This window comes from Cupressus sempervirens, chromosome 5 (genome assembly GCF_028749045.1).
Source record: "Cupressus sempervirens isolate cs-2001-9-10 chromosome 5, ASM2874904v1, whole genome shotgun sequence".
NCBI lineage: Eukaryota > Viridiplantae > Streptophyta > Pinopsida > Cupressales > Cupressaceae > Cupressus > Cupressus sempervirens.
The window spans coordinates 275729311-275749363 of NC_143122.1; the positions used below are offsets into that span (position 1 = coordinate 275729311).

A 20053-nucleotide genomic window follows, 5' to 3' on the forward strand; every position below is an offset into this window, starting at 1 on the left:
GGTTGGCCCAAGGAGAAAAATTCAAATCAAACCATTAGATCTTTATCACTTGAAAATTGGCATCCTGCTGGATACACTCATCATGAATTACATTAGGCTTCCATACCACTGCTCGACCACCCGAAGTGCCTTCACTTGGACTATGAGAAATTTTTCAATCCACCCACTTTTCCATAGTTTTTGAAAAAATACTTCTGACAATTTAGTCTCCTGCAAAAGGACTATATCCACATGAGAAGAATCAAGAGCTTGCTTGCTTCTATATCTCTTGTCAGAGGCATTAATGCCTCTGATGTTCCAAGAGAGAATCTTCATTGTTGACAAGGAGAACACTTAGTTCTCCTCGTTGATCTTTTTGCCAACGAGAATTTCTCATCAAGAGTGGTTTGAAGACCTGCAGCTACCTTTTCTTTTGTTTTAGAATTCTCTGGCTTCCTTCCTCTAGGCTTTGAAACATACACCCTACAAACACCATTAGCAGGAGACTGCACGATGGACAAACTAAGTGTTCTCCTTGTCGATCTTTTTGTTGACGAGAGCTTCTCATCAAGAGTGGTTTGAAGACCTGCAGCTACCTCTTCTTTTGTTTTAGAATTTTTCGGCTTCCTTCCTCTAGGCTTTGAAACTTTCACCCTACAAACACCATTAATACAGCTCTACCAGACCTAACATCTATTGAAATCATCTGATTTTAAAATTGAATACTGTTTGCAGTATCCTCCACTGAGTCCTTCCTACTATCTAATTGCAGCAAAACAGCAGACGGGAAATCATTGATATTGTCCATATTATCAGGTTCCTTCACTGAATTTTCTTGTTTAGAATCCTCTATTTTGCAGATTTGATCCTGATGTATACTACATGATTCACGACTCGGCTCTAATATACCCAGACTTTGCTATAACTATGGTCCTATCCCCCCATCAGCCTCGTTTATCAAATCATCAGAAGACCAGCACCCGGTTCTTTCCTCAGCAACCATTTGTCCTGTCTTGGAAAGTTGTTTTAGAATGTGGGAACTCATCTCTTTTGATCCCTAGTTCTCTCAGAAAAACCCCTTCATCAGTGCACTCCTCATTAACAAATATATTGCCCACCTACATTATGTGAGAGTCTTGGCAAGAGCAATCTTCTGACAAGGCACAAACTTCCTCCTCGATGGCTATTGTCTCAACTCTTTCGGATTCTAATTCCTTCAGAAAAACCCCTTAATCACTTGGCTCCTCATTGACAAGTGTATTACCCTCCTCCATTATCTGACACTCTTGGCAAGGGCAATCTTCTGATAAGGCACATGTTAATTCTGTAACTTTGATTTCATACTGGTCTGATTGTACAGATTGTACAGATCTGATTATGCATGGAATGCCTTACTAATAAGGGCCTCTATATAATTGTCCCTTCTTTAGGTGTGATTGGCATCTCCTTTGAGGCAATGTTGTTTAAGAATAAAATTGATCAACTTAGTTAGTTTAAACACTAACTAAATCTATTCCTCTATTAGACACCGATTAGAAGAAAACAATTCAGGCCGACCTAGAGAGGGACATTTCCCTTCTAGGGACATGCCTCTTGGTTGCCATATTTTTATAGGGTATGATTGTAGATAAAGGACACACGAAAATATTAGGTCTGCTCCTTTAGCATTCATAGCCTCATACGACTTATAGCAGATATAATTATATTATTGCAGAACTGCACATCACAAGAAGACTTAATATACTGTCCAGTATTGATAAAGACCATCTTCAGCAATAGTAAAAGCATTATATCACTTGGATTGGTAGCAGAATTTGCAGAAACTTTACATGGTATCAGAGCTAGGTTGCCAAACCTAGGCTCTACAAATTGACAATCAGATTTAAAATATCTAGCAACTCTTCTACCTTCAATGGCTAGCACAATCAGACCCAAAGATAGGTTTGATGGAAAAGAACACTTCGTTGCTTGGAAATTTAGAATTATGATGATTCTTGAAGACAATGATGTAATACAGTTTGTTGATAAAGAATCCAATAGACTTGATGCTGATCCTCATAAAACTATCTGGATTAAAGGAAACAGGAAAGCCATGCAAATCATATTAGATGGGGTTACAAATGAAATAGTACCTATGCTAATGAAACATCAGACATCATTTAATATGATGAGTGCATTATTAAATGCATATGAGGTTAACAATGCGACTGGAACTCTTGTACTAAAAATGCAACTAAATCATATATAGATAAAGAAGGGAGAATCTATGAATTCATACTTCCTAAGGGTGACTAGTCTAAGAGATGAACTTGCAAGTAAAGGGACCATAATTGAAGACAAAGAGCTAACACTTATGGCTATATATGGGTTACCAAGCTCATGGAAAACATTCTCACAAGGAGTAAGTGCTAGAGACGATCTCCCAGACTTCGATCGACTTAAAGGAGACTGCCTTCAAGAAGAATCTAAGAAACTTAAGAAAGGAGGAAAATTGAAAACTGAAGATGAAGAACTTCATGTTCTCAATACAAATTCTTATAAAGGTAAGAAGAAACACTTCAAGAAGAAGAAGGGTAATCAAATAAATGACAAACCTAAGAAAGATCTATCTAAAATAAAATGTTTCAAATGTGAAAAGTTTGGACACTAGAGATCTAATTACCTTGAGAATTCAAAGCAACAAGTAAACTGTACAAATGTTATTAGGAAAGAAGAAAACTATGATCCTGAGAAACCTGTTTTGTATTCTGCACTATCAAATGAAGTATCAAGCACAACATGGGTAATTGATAGTGGATCATCTCGACACATTATAGGATACAAAGAAGTACTAGACTCAATATCAGAAGAAGTTAATGGCGAAGTTTTCATAGATGATAATTCCAATCATGCAACCAAAGGAATTGGGAATTGCACCTTGAAGCTAAAGTTGTGTATTTCTCTCCATCTCAAAAGAGTACTCTATGTACCAGGAATAAAGAGGAATTTAATCTCTATTACAACACTTGAAGATGATGGACATAATGTTGCATTCATAGACGCTAAAGTAATGACCTGGTCTAAGAACACTTCTTTTAAGAAATCAAAACTGATTGGTCAAAGAAAGGGGTACTTGTATGAATTAAACATAGAACCTATTCAAGCCTTAATTCATGAAGTTGCTGATATAAACGAAATATGGCATAGAAGGTTAGGATATCTAAACTTCGAAACTTTATCAACTATGGAGAAGATGGTTGCTAGTTTACCTAAGTTGAATAAAGATCATTCAAGCATATGCAAAGGATGCGCTCTAGGTAAGAACACCAAAAGTCCATTTCATGATAGCACTAGAAAAAATAACAATGTTTTGGAATTAGTCCACTTAGATTTATGTGGACCTATGTTTGTTCCTTCTCTTGGAGGATATTGGTACTATATACTTTTTTTAGATGATTTCTCTAGAAAAGCATGGATTTACTTTTTAAACTGTAAAGAAACAGAAGAAATCCTTAAGAGATTTAAAGAATTCTAAACCTTAAATGAAAACTTATTAGGACACAAAATTAAAACTCTTAGGACTGATAATGGAGGGGAATATACTTCAGACTTGTTTAAAGATTATTGTAAAGAAGCATGAATTAAGAGGGAGTATACTTTTCCTTATAACCAACAGCAAAATGGGGTAGCAGAAAGGAAGAATAGAACAACAGCAAGAGCTATAATATTTGATTAAAATTTAGAATATTATCTTTGGGCAAAAGCCTCTTGTACTGCTGTCTATATCCAAAATAGAGGTCCTCACTCTCACCTGAGAGATAAAACTCGTGAAGAAGTCTTTTCTAAGGTTAAACCAAATATAAGCCATCTTAGGATATTTGGTTGCCCAGTATACATACATGTTCCCAAAGAAAAGAGAACTAAGTTAGAACCCTTTGGAAGGAAAGTTATTTTTGTTGGGTGTAGTGAAACATTTAAGGCATATAGAGTTTTCATACTTGTTCAAAAAAACATTAAACTTAGTAGGGATGTAATATTTGAAAAAGATTTAGCATTCAAAAGAGCCTTTAGTTCTAAAGATCCTACATATATACCTAGTTTTAAAGAAAATCATGAATCTGAGTTACTGAGGGAGAACATTGAAGAAATTGAAGATGAAATTCAAAATCTTAATCTTAAGGAAACTCAAAATCCTAAGAAAAGACCACTTTGGGCTATTAAAACTGTAGAGGAAGCACAAGACTTAGCTACACTATTTGGAACCTTCAGAGAAAGCAAAAGACCCAAAAGATTTTTCTAGTTATGCAACAAACGTGAGTGATTTATCTAAATCAGAAGCAACCAATGTTTTAGATGCTATTAAACATATAGCTTGGAATGATGCTATGACGGAAGAATACTAATCCATTATTAAGAATGATGTTTGGAAAATTGTTCCATGGCCTGAAGGAAAATCTGTTGTTTCTTCTAAGTGGATATTTAAAATCAAGGATGTTGCTGACAGTAGTATTGAAAGATATAAAGCCAGATTTGTAGTCAGGGGATTATCTCAGAAAGAGGGATTGATTATGAAGAAACCTTTGCTCCAGTTGTCAGATACACCTTTGTAAGGGCAGTCTTAGCTATTGAAGCATCGAAGGGATTGAAAGTACATCAGATGGATGTGAGAACAACATTTCTGAATGGAAAGATTAGAAAAGAGGTGTATTTGGAACAACCTGAAGGATTTGAAACTCATAACCCTAAAGTCTTTGTTTGCAAGCTCAAAAAAGCTCCCTATGGGCTTAAACAAGCTCTAAGGGCATGGTATGAAAGAATTGATAAATATCTCTCCAGTTTAGGATTCTCCAAGAATGAAGCTGATCCAAATCTCTATTATAAAAAGGATAAAGATGATGTGATAACTTTGATACTATATGTTGATGATTTACTAATAACAGGTAATGATCATTTTATAGATCAATGCAAGAAAGATCTAATCAGAGAATTTGAAATGAAAGATTTAGGACTCCTTAATTACTTCCTAGGATTGGAAGTATGGCAGAATTGTGACAACATCATACTTTATCAAGGAAAATATACATTAGACATCTTGAAGAGATTTGGGATGTGGAACTGCACACCTATGTCTTCTCCTATGGAAACTAATCTACACATACTTAAGGAAACAGCAGTAGAATCATCCTCCATAGATTGTACTCTTTACAGACAGATGAGTGGGTCTCTTATGTACTTGGTAAATACAAGGCTTGATATTTGCTATGTTGTTAATGCTTTAAGTCAGTTTATGTGTGAACCAAAGGAGATTCACTTGGTTGCAGTCAAACACATCATGAGATACTTACAAAGCACTCTTAATCTTGGGCTCAAGTATGAGAAAGTTGACGTGGACTTACATGGGTACATAGACTCAGATTGGGCTGGAAGTGTTACTGATAGGAAAAACACTTCAGGATGTTTCAGTTTAGGCTCAACGATGATATCTTGGATATGCAGAAACAAGGTGTCAATAGCATAGAGTTCCACAGAATTTGAATACATTGCCGCAACAATGACCTCTCAGGAGGCAATTTGGCTTAGAAAGTTACTTGTGGGATTATTTGGTCAACCCATGAATCCTACTATTATTCATTGTGATAATTAGAGTTCCATCAAGCTTTCTGTGAATCTAGTTTTTCATGATAGGTCCAAGCATATTGAAATTCCTTACCATTATGTAAGAGATATGGTAGATAGGAATACTGTAAAATTAGAATACATGTGTACTGCAGATCAGACAACAGATATTCTTACCAAACCTCTCTCTTGAGTGAAGATAGATCACTTCAGGAAAAGACTTGGTATGGTTGAATTATAATACATTTGTATTCTTTAATTATTAATGAAATAATTTTGAGTTAAAATTATTTTTGTTTGGCTATTGACTATTATGGGCTTCACCATTTGTATTCATTATTTAAGAGGTGACGATCTCTGAGATAATGAACACTTGTATAAAAGACATTATGAGAGATGACAATCTCTTAGATAATGTACTGAACAGTAGAAAACTACTATTAAATCTGGATGAGTTCAAGATCACATTGTGATATAGACATCTCTATGCCTATGAATCACAACTTGGATAAAGGAAGAATTTAATCATTCTCCAGATTTTAGCGTGTGAATTGGTAGATCTTAAACTTAGGACCATATTGTGATATAGGCCTACCAGTACCTATGAGTCACAACTTGGATAAAGGAAGAATTTAATCATTCTGTGGATTGTATCCTGTATACTGCATTCCAAGCAATACTGTTATCACAAGTGATAAGTCATATCACAGGTATAGTAATATGATTTAGTATCATGTGTTCATTGATACCACATGCTTAGAAGATTTAGATAGATATAGAGTATCAATCTATGCTTATTCATCTTAATTGATGATGCTAGATATGTTATCTCTCAGTATGATTATCAAGTTAAGAGGGAGTGTTAATTCTGTAACATTGATTTCATACTAGTCTGATTGAATAGATCGTACAAATTTGATTATGCATGAAATGTCTTACTAATAAAGTCCTACATATAATTGCCCCTTCTTTAGGTGTGATCGGCGTCTCCTTTGAGGCAATGTTGTTTAAGAATAAAATTGACCAATTTAGTTTAATCACTAACTAAATCTATTCCTCCATTAGACGCCAATTATAAGAAACAATTCAGGCCGACCTAGAGAGGGACATGTCCCTTCTAGGGACATGCCCCTTGGTTGCCATATTTATATAGGGTATGATTGTAGATAAAAGACACACGAAAATATAAGGTTTGCTCCTTTAGCATTCATAGCCTCATACGACTTATAGCAGATATAATTATATTATTGCAGAACTGTATATCACAAGAAGAAGACTTAATATACTGTCCAGTATTGATAAAGACCATCTTCAGCAATAGTAAAAGCATTATATCACTTGGATTGGTAGCAAAATTTGCAGAAACTTTACAGAAGCAAATGACTCCAATATATTTTTTGCTAACTTTTCCAATTGCTCCTCAAAAAGTCCATGAACTTTGAGATCTAAGTACTTCAAAGGGATTTCAATTGGTTTGTCGTGAAGCATGGGCACCTCTTGAAACTATATCTATCTCTTGTAAAGATACTTCAAGTCCTCTGTTATCTGTTTGATAGAGAGAAGCAAACACATCTGAAAGTTGCCCTTGACCCTATATTAGTTGAGGATTTGAGATTGCAAGACACTGATTCCCAAACATATAGGTATTATCAAACAATTGACAACATCTAAATTTTTGATAAAGGCAGAAAAGAAACCAGCAAATCCCACAAAGCTCTTGAATAGTGAGATGAAACGGGCTTCCAGAAGGGACTATGCTAAGAGATGGACACTAATGGATCAGAACAAATATCATGGCAAACAAGAACTTCTGCTTGAGTTGAATGCTGATGCTGTGTATTAAAATGGCCCAAAGAACCTTCGTTACTTTGCACCAGCAGTTCATCTTGTATATATAATACTTGTTCCCAGGCCCCTGAACTTGAATTAAGTCACATCTTATAAGGGAGTGGCTTACTTTTTAGAACCAACAGACACACCTGAACTTATCTATCCACTTCGTATGGAAGGAGATCATGCTTAACAAAAATGCCCAACCTATTTACCAAATACTCCACAATTGAGGGATCTCTGTATTCCAATGGCAGTCCCGGGAAAGCCACCCAATATGGATAATAAACACATAGGCTTAAATCTGGATGGAAGTTGGGAATCCATGGAGAAGTGAATAGAGTGATGAAGAATCCAGACTTAGTGTCAATGAAAAAGCTATCTTTTAATCCTAACCAAGACTCTTTCGCCCACACAGAAATGTCTGACAACAACAACTGGTTTGAAAACCTACCAATCAGCGTTGTCTTCCTAAGATGAGATACACAATGGGAGATAATGTAATCTGGAATGTGTACTGTAAGAGCCGTTGATTCCAACTGCTTCATGTTGCCTGCAAATCCCTCGAATCCACTGGATTGCTGTCCATGCTGAATCAACGGGTCTTGAAACATACGTTTCAATCCGTTGTCATTTACTTTTTTAGAATAGGCATTTTGCAAAGAGATACTTGAAACCGGGTCATTCCCAGGTACTATTGGCGGAGGAATTTGATTTCCTTATACTACAATCGTTCCGCTTTCCCCCATACCACTGAATATGAGATTTATGGAAAGTGATTGGAGATCCCAGAGGAGAACCCTTGCAAATATAAAAAACTGTCTTTGTGATAACCAACTCTTCGATTCAAATTGTTGGGCTCCTGCCATTTTTGAAGCCATCGATTGTTTAAGGGCTTTCTTCTGTCAATAGTGTTGATCAACACCTGCTTCCTTCTCTCATGTGCAGAAACCCGCTCATTCTTTTTTTGAGAAGAATTAGCCCCTTTCATCCGCCATATCTTCTTTGATCTGCCTAGCTCCTTGTTTGAAAATGTGTTCCCCATTATATTGCCCTTAGACGATTCTCTGATCTCAAATGACGCAATCCCCTTAAATCCATCTTGCGATTTTTCCCCTTGTCAACAAACGTGACTTGATTATCAGCATCTGAATCCCTGCCCACTTTAGAGGCCAATTTCTGGTCAGTAATCCAATCTTGCCGATAAGAAGTCCTCTGGATCTTCTCTTACAGGTGAAGCCTAGGGTTCACAAAAAATGGTTTAGCTGGCTGAACTATTGCCAAGCCCTCTGAAGATCTTTGAAAAATCTTTATCGAAATCTTGAGTCACATAGCGTTGATGTCCAACATTTTTTTCGGCAAATGAAACCTGACTGAAACCTGCTACAATCGCATTCTTGCCCTGCACCATTCTCAAAAACTACTCAAAAAATATGCGTGCCAAACTTTGAATCTTAGGCCCTGACCATTAAAAAGTGTTGTTTTCCAAGGTTTAAAGAAATCAAATTTGTTTTTGTTCCCTGTTAACCATCACCTTGTTGCCCCCTTGTATGTACGCTGAACATTGGGTTATATGCTGGAGGCAGCTCAAATTCAAGGGTAAATAGGAGACATTTTTTACAAGTAGGTCTTCAATTGGATAACACTCATTTTGTCGGTGACTTTTCTCTGATCATAGATAATCATCTAAAACCGGTGGATGGGACCTTAAAATGCCTCCATGCATTAACACAAAACTGTTAGAATTAATCTAATGAAGAAAAAGTGGAAGTCGTCATTATTAACCAAGAACTCTGCCCAGGGTGGCTAATCAGTGATCGAGATTAATTTGGCTAGGATAGATCATTAGATTTCTGGTATATGACTTTGGGCATTTGTTACCAAATGAAAGCTTCAAAAGTTGTCCAGTGACATCTTCCACAAGGCTGCTTATCATTCATAAAGTGGAAACAGAAAAGGATAGAGTAATGGGGAAAGAGGTATTTTAATTAGTAAATGTACATTTTGATTATCGACAGCTTAATCTATGAGACTCTGTGGATGGATAATTTTAGAGTTAGTTATATATGCCATTAGGCTGTACGATTTTACAGTCTATGTTGCAAGGTCTGATCTACTCCCAATCAGAGTCCTAAATTGGAAACCAAATGGCAGAAAAACAAAAAAAGACAATTGAAACCCTTTCTGTTTTGTCAATATAAACAATATAAATCAAAATTCAACTTCAGTTGAGATCTCAATATTTGTAATATGTTATTGAGATCTAATCTGAATAACAAACCATATCAATTGGAATCAGATTGAACATTTTCTTCTTTGATTATTGAATTTCCAACCACCAGTATCATGTTAAATTAACATGATGTAATAGAGGTACAGAGATTGTTTTTAATTTCATCACTAAAGACTTGCCAACTGAATTGAATTGCAGGTTTCAGACAAGCTGAGTACACCAGTCGAGATTATTTGGAAGTCTTTCAGCCTTGTGTTTTTCGCTGTGAGATACTTCAACAGCCAACTATTATTCTTCAATTTCCTTCCTTTACCTCAATTAGAAGTCATTTCATTGATAGATTGATTTGTTGGATAATAAAGACTACACTCAAACTGCTTTCCCTTGTATATTGTTATTTCTTGATATGATTTTATATAGCGAACACATTCTGAGAAGATAATAAGTACTTTAAGTCATTGAAGATGGCTGGTTAAAAACTATATTTTTCTTACTGTAACAACTATCTGATTTGATCTAAAATATACAGGAATGGGGAGATCGTTCTATGTTAGCTACCATAGCCTTAGGTGCTGCACAAGTAAGTTTTACTATATCACTCTAGTAACTGTCAGAGATCTCAGTAATATTCTGTATTTATTATTTTTATTGTTGGCAGTCTCCTTTGGGTGTTGCAAGTGGGGCCATTGCTGGGCATGCTGCTGCTACTTCTGTTGCAGTTTTAGGTGGAGCCTTTCTTGCTCAGTATATTTCAGAAAAAATGGTTAGTATTATTTTTCTCTCAAGCCTTGCATGCATTGTGAATTTGGGATTTCCACCAACATATTTGAATGATATATGTCAGGTTGGCTACATGAGTGGTGCTTTGTTCCTTTTATTTGCTGTGGCAACACTCTTGGGAGCTTTTTAAACATTTTTTGTCCCACTCATGACCCCCTCCATTCTCTTCATTTATCTTCTAGAGGCTGAGTTTCATCATGTGAATCTAATTTACCATTTATAAAGGCATACATATGGCAAGATAGCTGAGCACAAGTTGAAGTGTTTGATGCTCTATTGCAGACTGTTTCAATTGGTTTTTTAAGTAGAAGAGAAATGATATGTGGCAAAGTGCAAACCAAGTGAAAATGTTCATCTATTCAAAATATAGATAGGTCATTCAGTGAGTTTTGCTTGTACATGGCATTGAAGTTAATTAGCATTACTTTATTTAACATCTTACCCCTACTTGTAAGGGTTGTTATGATTCCAGAGATAAATTTCATACGTGACAAATCCCATTATGTGTATTTGTATCAAACTTTGTAAGAGTTGACAGCCAGTTTGAATAATGGCAAATTGGCTGCTATCATGTGTCAAATTTTGCAGAAATACTTACTCCTAAGTGTTTCCTCTAAGTTTACGCCCTTTAATTTAGTTTATAATATATCTAAAATCTTAAAAAAATGGTTTGCATTGTTATGTTAAATGGGAGATTGCAGAGACTTTGAAATATTTTTGTTGAAGAAATTGATTGGTTATAAATTCATCTCATAAGGGCCATCATGTAATATCTGCCGTGTAACTGTTAGTTCTGTTCAATTCTGAATTGCAATTTATTTTCATTGAGCTTCAAGTGTGCTATTGGAAGGTAAAGTGATTGCATCATGACAGATGTAAATAAGTTTGGCCTTCATGGATGATTTTTGGCTTTCCATGTAAACATTAGTAGTCATTGTACACAAACTTATTTCACTGAGCTTCAAGTGTGCTTTTGGAAGGTAATGTGGTAACATCATTACAGATGTAAATAAGTTTGGGCTTCATGGATGATTTTTGACTTTCCATGTAAAAATTAATGGTCATTGTACACAAACTTAATTAGAATGGCAAGAGAGCAGAAAGTGTATTTCATTGATGACCATGAGTCAGAATGCTCACAAGAAAATGTGGTGGTTATATAACAAAATCCTCGCTACAGAACATGTCATGGAACAAATGTATTGAAAGAGAACAAATAGTATGTATGGATGATGATATGGTTCATAATTGCGCAGTATCTAGTATTTGGGAAATAACAATCTTTTAATAGGTGTTGCAGTACATTTGGTTAGAGCCTTTGAATTTGGAATATTTGATAGAAAATAATCAAGAAAACTATTTCGAAAGATTAGTCTCAATTGGTGTTGATAGTTTGGAAGCGATAGACTTTTGTTGAATCAACTCTCATGAGATCTACAAAAGTACCATTTCATCTCATGATACAACTGCCTTCCAGCATGGAACACAGGTGCCTCATCGTCAAACTAGCTTCCAATATCATTCTGAGGGCTAATCTAAGAACTAGAGTTGCCGGAAACTCCTCTGTCCCTCCTTGGGCACGCGTATCCCCGTATCCAATTTGGAAACGTATCCAATACTGCTCGGATACACGTTGAATATTGTACCCATGTCTGCCTAATAAACTTGATTTTCCAACCGTACCAAATACTATGGGATTTTTTTTTTTTAAGCTTTGATGTAGATCTTCCCTTTAATGTTAAAAATATATATATATATATATATATATATATATATATATATATAAGCAATTTTTAAAAAAAAATAGTATTAAAAAAAACCTCCACTGGATGAGAAAGACAAATAAGATGTTTTTTCTATTTCAGCAACCCGTTTTTGGGTTATCTTCTAATGCAACTCTACTGTGTTTACAAATTGTAAAGTGTTAAATTAACTTATAAATATTTATGTAGCATTTATGTGTCAATATTACTTTTGAAGTAATGAAAATCTCCTACAACAACTTAGAAAACTATGTTAAATATATGTATTATTTATTAATGTTGTGTCCAGCCATATCCATATTGGGCGTCTAAATAAATGGCCGTATCCGTACCGAATACCGTTTCCGTATTTGTATCCATATCTGTGCAACTTTGCTAAGAACATAAGTGGCGACTCAAGACCACTCTCTTGTAGAATTGTTGTTATCATTTGGTCATCACAACCATCTATGCATGGGAAGGTCTGCCACATGAAGCTTGTTCATGGTGCCAGATTGCTGCAGATAATGCCAAGCAGAATGATGCATAATGCCAACACCGATTGTCTTATTATTTATATATTGTTATCCCATCACAAAACAGAGTAACTTTAGAGCTTAAGATGTTGATACTTAAAGTGTCATTGCAAATTCATGCTTTGTAGCATAAACAACTTTGCATCCTTTAAAGTTCACTCAGTTGAACAATATTACATGTGCCCACCTTGTAGAATAAACCGGCAAAGTTCATAGCTCCTAGCAAGATTGCCAATTTTCACTTATTGCGACCTGTGAGATTCATATTTTACTGTGAAGAACAAACACTTCACATTCACATGTTGCATCATATGCAGTCTTGCAGCTGGCAAAGCTCATATATCCTACAAACAGTATTGCAGATTTATACCTTGTAAAATGGGAGTGCTCACAACTTGCAGAGTTCACACTTATTGCAAATATCTTAATGCAAAAGCATCCAGGCTCCTAGGCAATATTGCATCACCAAATTTTTTTGGCCTGTTTATATCCAAGATTTTCATTTTTTGGTATAGGTTGGAGTGTTGAGAGCATATTTCGGAGTATTGAAGGAGAAAATATTAGTTTTATTGAAAGTTGACTTTCATTTAAAAAACAGAGGCAAATAGGGGTTTGAATGTGATTACAAAAGTATTACTTCATAATAATTTTAAGGTTTTAAATGTTGAAAGGACTAATTGGCAATAGAATAAATTTGGAAATGAATTAATTTATTCAATTTGGATGCCGGGGAGTGCTCATAAGTCAAGTGGCCATTCACATTACATTCTTGTTTAATTCTCTCATTTTAGGTTCTCAAATTGGAAGGCAAAGCTAGTGATTTTATAGGGAAAAACTAAAAACTCCCTAACTTACCAAAGAGAATGACCTGATTCTTGTTATAATTTAATTTTCAAAGGACCTGACCTCACAAGGGTTCTAATCTCTATAAAATGCAGCCTGTGATGATGGTAAAAATTAATAATCAACAACAACAAGGTTGGAGAAATAGCTTGCACATTTCTTTAGAGAATTTGATAGGGAAGAGTGTAGGCAATTAACTTTCCATGAGGAGAGATAAAAGAAGAGAGGAATTTGTAGGTTTCTTAGGGATGTTCAAGGCGACAATGAGAGATGTAGGATAAATAAAAATACCAGAGCTCAAACTCAGAGTCAAGCCAAGGACTTAAGACATGAAGGTTTGAAGGCATGTAGGCATAAAATGTTTAGAAATATTACAAAATTCTAATTTTTGCCTCATATTGTAATAATTTATATATATAATTTTTTGGATATGTTTGTGTTGTTGGGATTATATGTAAAGGTAGGTTGGTTAGTTTTATAAGACCCCCCAATCTTGATACATCAAATTGTACCAAAGCTAGTCTCCCTAAGTGTGCAAACAAATTGTCAAATAAGAGGCAATGTACACTAGGACCTTGAGTTGGATGAAATGTGTGAGAGCATGTTGGTTTTTCTCCAACGCAGATTAAAGTTGGGTAGAAGGTGCACATAGTTTCTCTACTAAGAGATGTTGAACACACCACAAGAGTGGGGGAAAAGCGGGATGGATCAATCTTCTACATAATTTTTTTCAACATACTTGTTAGAAAAGACAAAGAAATGGACAACATACACATGAATACTAGATTTCTATGTGAAAAAACCCAATGTGTGGAAAACTATAGTAAGATCCAATTTACCATATGAAAAATTGATTACACAAAGTGTTTTGGCTCACTATCTTAGTTTTAGATGTAGCCAAAGGTGTTGGAACTTAGGACAAGATACGATTTTTGGAAGCATTTAATGGGAAATTCCAAGCAGATTCTTAGGAGTTAAAAAAAAAAAAACCAAGTAGAAATAAATGAAAGAGAAAATTTGGATGGCTCTTTGTAACACCTCACAAGGGTTCTAAGCTCTATAAAATGCAGCCTTTGATGATGGTAACAAAAATAAAAACCAATTAGGCTAGTGAAAGAATTTGCACATTTCTCTAGAGAATTTGAATAGGGAAGAGTGGAAATTATAGTAGTTAGAGGATATTGATTTTCCCAGATTGTTGCAAATGTAATTATATTGCCTCTTCAGTATATATTTTCCAAATGGCAGCGATATCTTATTTATAAAGAGCATAGACGAAGAAGAGACATGTCCCTTCATGGGACATGTCTTTTTGATTAATAAGAATTAATATAATAATAAATTAAATTATAGTTTATACACACACACACACACACAACAACACTCCCTCTTAGCTAGGAAGATAAACATATGACAATATATATGATATTCACCAAATACTCTTTGAGTAATGGCCTCTAGAATGAGATGCAAGATATTCACCAAGTATTGTGAGTAATGGCCTTCAGAACATCAAGTCATATGATATTCACCATGCACTCTGTGCAATGGCCTCTAGAGCATTAATTTGCATAACATTCACCATATGCTCAAATTTTTTTTATAAGGTATGTGCACACGCATTCTCGTAATGCTTACCATATAAACATCCAATATGCAAAAGTATAATCTATTATGATCTACATAGATATTGTAAGATATCCATCATAATAGAAAATTACATTATTGTAAGATCATCATCTTTTAATAGCTTTTGTAGATACAAGTGACATCATTTGGAAGTCGTCACTTCCTCATGATTTACATAGGGGGTAGACCCATTAAAATCACATAGTGACAAGGTATATTCATGAATCATAATCCTCTTGATTGCTATAACTTAATGATCACTAGAGAATCCCTTTCAACATGGTATGATAGCCGACTACAAATGTACAGAAGAAAAATATTAAGTTTTATTTTGATCCCTTTCTTTGTTTTTGGAATTAGGTCTCTTGCAAAACAATTCCTTGTCACTAGATTGGACAATTCCCTACTAGCTACGAAAGAAAAAGTGATTGTTTGCATAGGTTTGAGCAGAAATAACTTCTCCCATGCATCCTTATATGAATCCCTTTGCATAGTTTATAGATAGGATTGGGGCTTTTGTGGCTAGGGAGATCATTTCCCTTACAACTAATTAGCATTTGTGCCCACAACTCAAAACTTGTTCAAAGTTTGTCTTGACTTCTGCACAAGTTGTTGACTAACAAAATGGTTCACAAGTGTTACTAAAGGGGCATGTGTGGCCAGTCTTCTCCTCTCCTATCTCACCACCCAATCACCATCCTTTGTACAGACAGTGGTGTGAGTTGTTCTCCTGTGGTGTGAGTTGTTGACCACACATGACATGTAGTTACAACAACATAGGCGTGACAATATCTATCAAAACTATCCTCTGGGATATGTTATTGAACAATGATATATTGTAGTATGCATTGACACCCTAAAACTTATGTTCCCATAATAATCGAGTGATAGGATATGATAAGATTAAGGTGATTGACTAATGTTTAAGTTTGAAAAGGTACAACTTGATATAGAAAAGGAGCAAGTAAGATATGATTATTCCAGGAGACTATTCTCGTGGATTCGTTAAAAGAGGATTTACAGGTTCTACAGACTCCTGATTTCAAAATTCAAACACAGGGAGATGACATGACTGTGGTGCCAATAGAGTTGCATAAAAGAGGGTACACTACATTGCTCGGTAACTCCATGCTTCAAATTGACTTCTCAAATATAATAGTCTCATTAAACCTAAGAAATGGGCATGAAGCCTCAAAAGATTGTAGCAGTAGTGTTCTTAAAAGATCCAACAAACATTGCAAGGACCTAAGTCTGGTCCTTTATAAGAGAGACTACACATTACCGCAAAGAGACTACTTGTGCATGCATGTTCACCAAGTTAAACATTTTTGATATATGTGATGTAGATATGATGATAAAAATGGCATGTTTATTGCTCAGGATCATTACTTGTTCAATGTGTATTGTAGGGTCTTAATATGATCACGAAGTCAATGTAACCGATGAGCATTTAAAATGCAAAGCACAATTTATGAAATGGTGTATAGTGCAATTAGTATAAGGCTAGATAAAGATTTTCTAAAGATGGTCAAGGTGCGCCTATTGATTAACCAACATACAAAGCGCGCAATTGAGAGATGAGGTATATTTGTAGGTTGGGCAAACCTATAAATAGAATGGCTTAAACATCACACACTAAGCTTAATTCCTAGAGCAAAAGTGTTAAATAGTCAAAGTTGACTTTTTTTTCCAAGCTTAATTTCTTGGTTAGTGTGTGATGTTTAAGGCTGGCCCCTATAAATGATGCCCATGTTAAGCATTCAACTTAATACACAGGAGAAATATAAACATATGATCGAAAATACAAAAGGAAGGCGATTCTTCATTGTTGAGACCCTTTTGACTCGGATAACTTCATCATTAAATTATAACTTCGTAAGGTGTAGTATCGATGTGAATATATGACCAGAATACTACATATTGAAGTCATCGATTTAGCGAAAAAATGACAGAGTATGGGCACCACAAACAAGACACGAGGACAACAAGACCTCGAGCGAGAAAAACAATTAACTTGTGATTGACTCATGTATGCTAACCATACAAGCACGTGTGATAAGGGTGACTTGAACACTTACTCACCATGGTAAAAGGTGTTTAAGTGGATATCTCCGAATGGGATCCATAGGATTGTTATATCCATCAAGGAAACTACTAAAGCATACAACCCATAAAGGTATGTATAAAGATATTTTTAAAATATTTTTTTTAATACTTTTATCATATGAGATGATATAGTTAAAATATATATGTTCAATAATATATAATGTGCTTTATATATATATATAATTGATATTTATAATATTTGTTACACATAAAGAAATTCATTATGAGAGTATAAATGGTAAAAACAAAGTATAGTTAAATTTGGACTTCTATATATCATTAAGTATTATGTTAGTGGAAAGATAAAATGAAGAGTTATGTTGTTGTTAGTAATACTAACATCCAAATTAACATTCTTATTTGTATTTCTATAGCCTTGATTTTTCCTCTGAGAATGTTCTTGTAAGAAAAAGAGATTGATATTAGACCAAAGGAGTCTGATACTTCTTGAAAGAGAGGGAACAAATAGAGGACATGATTCAACCTTCGGTGATTCAGAGGGAGTAAACCATGTTGAGATAGATTTTCTAGTGATCATTAAGTTGTCGTAGCCAAGAGGATTGTGATTCATGAATATATCTCATGACTATGTGATTTTAATGGGCCTACCCCTTGTGTACATCATGAGGAAGTGATGACTTCCAAATGATGTCACTTGTATATGCAAAAGTTATTGAAAGGTAACGATCTTACAATAACTTAATTTTCTATTATGATGGATATCTTACGATATCTATGTAGATCATAACATAGATTATACTTTTGCATATTAGATGTTTATATGGTAAGCATTATGAGAATGTGTGTGCACATACCTTATAAATATTTTTTTGAGCATATGGTGAATGTTATGCAAATTAATGTTCTAGAGGCCATTACACAAAGTATGTGGTGAATATCATATGACTTGATGTTTTGAAGGCCATTTGTCATAGTACTTGGTGAATATATTGCATCTCATTCTGGAGTTCATTACTTAAAGACTCTTTGGTGAATATCATATATTTGTTATTTTGGAGACCAATACTCGTGTGATTTCAAAATGGTGAATATCATGTGTTGATATTCTGCAGACCATTACTCAAAGTATTTGGTGAATATTATATGTTAATATTCTAGAGGCCAATATTGATGATATCAAAATGTTGAATATCTTCTAATCAAAGATATTCTTATATTACATTGAGGTAATATATGGTCATTTGTTTATCCTCCCTAACTAAGAGGGAGTGTTATTGTTTGGTAGCTTCTGTCATATATATATATATATATATATATATATATATATATATATATATATAAAATTGTATGAGAAATTAATATAATAATATATCTTGGAAATCCTATATATAAAAACTATAAATTAATTTATTATTATATTAATTCCTATTAATCGAAGACATGTCCCTTTCTTGGTCTATGCTCTTTATAAATAAGAGATCGCTACCATTTGGAAAATATATACCAAAGAGGCAATACAATTACATTTGCAGCGATCTTAGAAAATCAATAGTAGGCAATTCACTTGCCATGAGGAGAAAGATAAAACAATAGAGGAACTTGTAGATGTGATTTTGTTGTTCAAGGCAACAATGAGAGTTGTAGGATAAATAAAATATCAAAATCAAACGTGGAGTGACGCCAATGATTGAAGGCACAAAGATTTGGAGGCTAGTAGGCATGAAATAATTATAAATAAGAGATCACTGCCATTTTGAAAATATATACCAAAGAGGCAATACAATTACATTTCCATTGATCTGATAAAATCAACAGGAGGCAATTCACTTGCCATGAGGAGAAAGATAAAACAATCTAGAGGAATTTGTAGATGTGATTGTGTTGTTTAAGGCAACAATGAGAGTTGTAGGCTAAATAAAATATCAAAACTCAAATGTGGAGTGTGAAGCTAAGGATTGAAGGCACAAAGATTTGGAAGATTGTAGGCATGAAATGCTATAAAAGTTTGAATTTTGTCTCAAATTTTAATATTTTATATATGTAATTGTTCAAGTGGGTTTATATTGTTGGGATGATAAGTAAAGAAAGAGACTGTGTACTTTGATAAGACCCCCTAGTCTTGGCTATATAAAATGGTGTTAGAGCTAATGTGCAAATAGATTGTCAAATGTGAGGCAATCTACACTAGGAACTTGAGTTGGATGAAATGTGTGAGAGCATATTGGTTGGCCTCCAAAATATATTAGAGTTGGGTAGAAGGTAAACATAGTTCCTCTACTTAGAGGTGTTGAACAAACCACAAGAGGAGGGATGGGCAAGTTGAACCAACCGTGAACATAAAAAATTTCAATCTTAAATCTACATGAATTAACTAAGCAACTTAACATAAACGAAAGATAAAACAATGGACATAATGAACACTAGATTTCTACGTGGGAAAATCCAATGTGTGGAAAGCTATAGTGGGACACAATTCACTATATGAAAAATTGATTACAATTAATGTCTTCGGTCATGATTTTGGTCTTAAATGTAGGCTAAGGTGTACAAGCTTAGGACAAGATACAAGGGACTTGTAAGCTAATATGCACAATTTGTAGGGGGGGATGCAAAAGGCTTGCAAGTTGAATCTTGTTGCCCGAGAACAAGATAGAAATATGCACAAAACTACCAAGAACACATGTCTCTTTGTATGAAGACAAATAATATAAATTGAAACGGACAAAAGCCTGCAACACATTGCCTTTGTAGAATCTCTAGACATAAGCCATCCTTGAATTATTGTCTCAAGAAGCAGATTTAGTGACAAACACCCCACA

At 34.6% G+C, this 20053-nt stretch overlaps 1 protein-coding gene across 7 annotated transcripts in view; it reads left to right on the top strand.

Annotated features, from left to right (window-relative positions):
• Positions 1-20053, top strand: part of LOC149555646 (protein PAM71-homolog, chloroplastic) — a 206861-nt gene that overhangs the window by 123055 nt on the left and 63753 nt on the right. For 5 of the 7 annotated variants that reach the window (XM_089829760.1, XM_089829764.1, XM_089829761.1 and 2 more), the window contains exons 7-9: positions 9836-9901; positions 10167-10217; positions 10296-10400. In XM_089829760.1, coding sequence (XP_089685886.1) covers positions 9836-9901; positions 10167-10217; positions 10296-10400 — 222 coding nt within the window. Of the gene's footprint in view, positions 1-9835; positions 9902-10166; positions 10218-10295; positions 10401-10481; positions 11035-20053 lie in introns of those variants that run through there. The other 2 variants (XM_089829767.1, XM_089829765.1) reach the window with 1 other exon arrangement.